The 2,730-nt window shown below is 41.0% G+C and overlaps 1 protein-coding gene across 1 annotated transcript; it reads left to right on the top strand.

Annotated features, from left to right (window-relative positions):
* Positions 1–352: 352 nt before the first annotated feature.
* Positions 353–1,986, top strand: LOC122551134 (alpha-(1,3)-fucosyltransferase 4-like). The gene has a single exon (XM_043692760.1). It carries the CDS (start codon positions 681–683, stop codon positions 1,755–1,757), a length of 1,077 nt encoding a protein of 358 aa, XP_043548695.1. The 5' UTR covers positions 353–680; the 3' UTR covers positions 1,758–1,986.
* The last annotated feature ends 744 nt before the right edge of the window (positions 1,987–2,730 follow it).

Below are 2,730 nucleotides of genomic sequence, written 5' to 3'. Positions count from 1 at the left end.
GTCCCAATATGAAATGATAGTTCGCTAAAGTAATTTAATGATTAATTATACACACGTGTTTAGTGGATGTAAAGTTTCGAAATTTTCTGGACATTTTGTGAAGGCTATCAACTTTTTACGTTGAGTTCTGAAGCAGCTTTTAAATTGGTTGTGCTTTCACTTCACATGCAATACTTAGTTATCGCAATCATTGAATGTCCCACTAAGCGTATGAGAACAATTATATTAAAGGAATTACAACCGGTTTCCTCCCACACAGACACGAGGAGAATGTGCAAACTCCACACAGACAGTTGCCTGATGCGGGAATTGAACCCGGTTCCCTGGCGCTGTAAGGCAGTGCCTGTGGCACTGTGCCACCGTGCTGCCCATGTACTTTCAGTTTAAACCTGTTGAACTATAATCTGGTGTTGTATAATTTTTAACTTGGTTACTTGCGATAGGCCTCCTCCCACCTACACTTCAACTTGTGCCACGTAAGTATCCTGCTCGAAAAATTGCACAGTAAAAGTGATGGTCATGGGCGCGGTAGCAGAGCTGGTCGAACAGAGCTCATTGCAACAGCTGGTAGTAGAGAAAGCACTGCTTTCGAGCTTAATAGCAAGTAAACCACGCCTCTCGGATACATCTGATTTTAGCAAGGTTTATAATCGAACCTCTGGAGCAGTGGCGATTTTTTAATGTTGCTCACAAGAGTGACTCGATGCGCATTAATTATGCGCAGACGCTTGTGCCAGCGGCTGTCTTTGGCTCTTTCCGTGGCCATCCTGCTAAGCTTTTACAAATCTGTGCAAGACATTCCTCAGATCATTCTTCCACATCCTTTACAGAAAAGAATCGGAGTCAGTAAAACTCCTCCGACCGTGACTGTGCTCATCTGGTGGTATCCATTCGGTAAGAAAACCAATATCCGGGACTGTAATACTCTGTTCAAGATCAGCGGCTGTCGGTTAACAACAAATCGGCAACTCTACCCCGTTTCGCAGGCTGTGATCATCCATCACCGAGATTTAACAGGAAATGGAAGCCAGCTCCCTGCAGAGCGGAGACCGTCTTTCCAGAGGTGGGTTTGGATGAATTTCGAGTCTCCCACTCACTCCTCAGGTCTAGAAAAACTTAATGGCGTCTTTAATTGGACTATGTCATACAAACGGGACTCTGACATCTTTATTCCGTATGGATACCTCTATCCCAAAACGAGAGCCGGAAGGAGGGTAGTACTACCCGCCAAAAATAAATTGGTAGTTTGGGTCATCAGCAACTGGAATGAGGAGCATTACCGGGTTAAATATTACCACCAACTCAGTCAATATGTTCACATCGATGTTTATGGAAAATATCACAGTGATCTACAGAATAACAACGTTGTTCAGACTGTATCACGTTATAAATTTTATCTGGCTTTCGAAAATTCGCAGCACGTGGACTACATAACTGAAAAGCTCTGGAGAAATGCCCTAATGTCTGGTACCGTGCCGATAGTTCTAGGGCCTAGCAGAGCCAATTATGAACAGTATATTCCACCCGATTCTTTTATCCATGTAAATGATTTCTCGAATCCTAAAAAGCTGGCTGAGTATTTGTTATTTTTGGATAAAAATGAAAGTTGCTATCAGAAGTATTTCGATTGGAAAAGGTTATATAGCGTGCATCTGGCAATTTTTTGGGAGGAGCCCTACTGCAAAGTATGTCAGGCAGTCAAAAGTGCCAAGGCAAACTATAATACCATTTCAAATCTGGCCAGTTGGTTCCAATGACTAAAGTAGTAGCCTCTATGTTTCTGCAATAAGAAAATCAAGAAATGAAAGCATTCTTCATGATATTTTCATGTTGTATAATCTGCTAAATTGTGGAATCTACATTCAACTATACTTTCAGATATAATGTTATGCGTGACATTGCTGCAAGAACCATGATTTTAAAAACAATAAGTTGAAAATGGGGTGGCACAGTGGTTAGCACTGCTGCCTCACAGCAGGTTTGATTCCAACCTCGGGCGACTGTGTAAAGTTTGCACATTCTCCCCGTGTCTGCATGCGTTTCCTCCGGGTGCTCTGGTTTCCTCCCACAATCCAAAGATGTGCAGGTTAGGTGAATTAGCCATGCTAAATTGCCCATAGTGTTAGGTGCATTAGTCAGAGGGAAAATGGGTCTGAGTGAGTTACTCTTTGAAGGGTCGGTGTGGACTTGTTGGGTCGAAGGGCTTGTTTCCACACTGTAGGGAATCTAATCTAACTTAATCATGTTGTACTATTTTTGCTCTAGCGAATCACAATTTGCGTAAGTATTTCATTGAAATGTCAAAGAAGATTTTGAATTCTGATTACTAAAACAAAACATCTGCCAAATGCAGCTGAGATGATCTACCAGACAGTGTTGTTTACTGTGTACACTGTGAGGTACAGGATAGAATGAACCATCTCTATTCTTTAATTAACTCTAAGGAAAATTCTTAGAGAATAGTATTTTCCCCTGCATCTACCATAAGTTTCCTAATTTCTTTCAGTGTTTTGTTGTTGCTCAACCCTACTCCCAGGCAGTGGAAAACTATTGTTTGGAACAGTCACTTTCAATTACATACATGTCATACATAAACCAAGTAAAACTTGCATTACACTGAATTTTCATTGCAATTCTACGAGAAATTTGTTGAACTTTGTGTCATAGGAGTCACTAATTAATAATGCTCTTTGTTGTTAATTTGTAAAATGATCAGGCATTTCTCGAGTA

This window comes from Chiloscyllium plagiosum, chromosome 6, assembly GCF_004010195.1.
Source record: "Chiloscyllium plagiosum isolate BGI_BamShark_2017 chromosome 6, ASM401019v2, whole genome shotgun sequence".
NCBI lineage: Eukaryota > Metazoa > Chordata > Chondrichthyes > Orectolobiformes > Hemiscylliidae > Chiloscyllium > Chiloscyllium plagiosum.
This window is presented reverse-complemented; position numbering and strand designations above follow the sequence as displayed.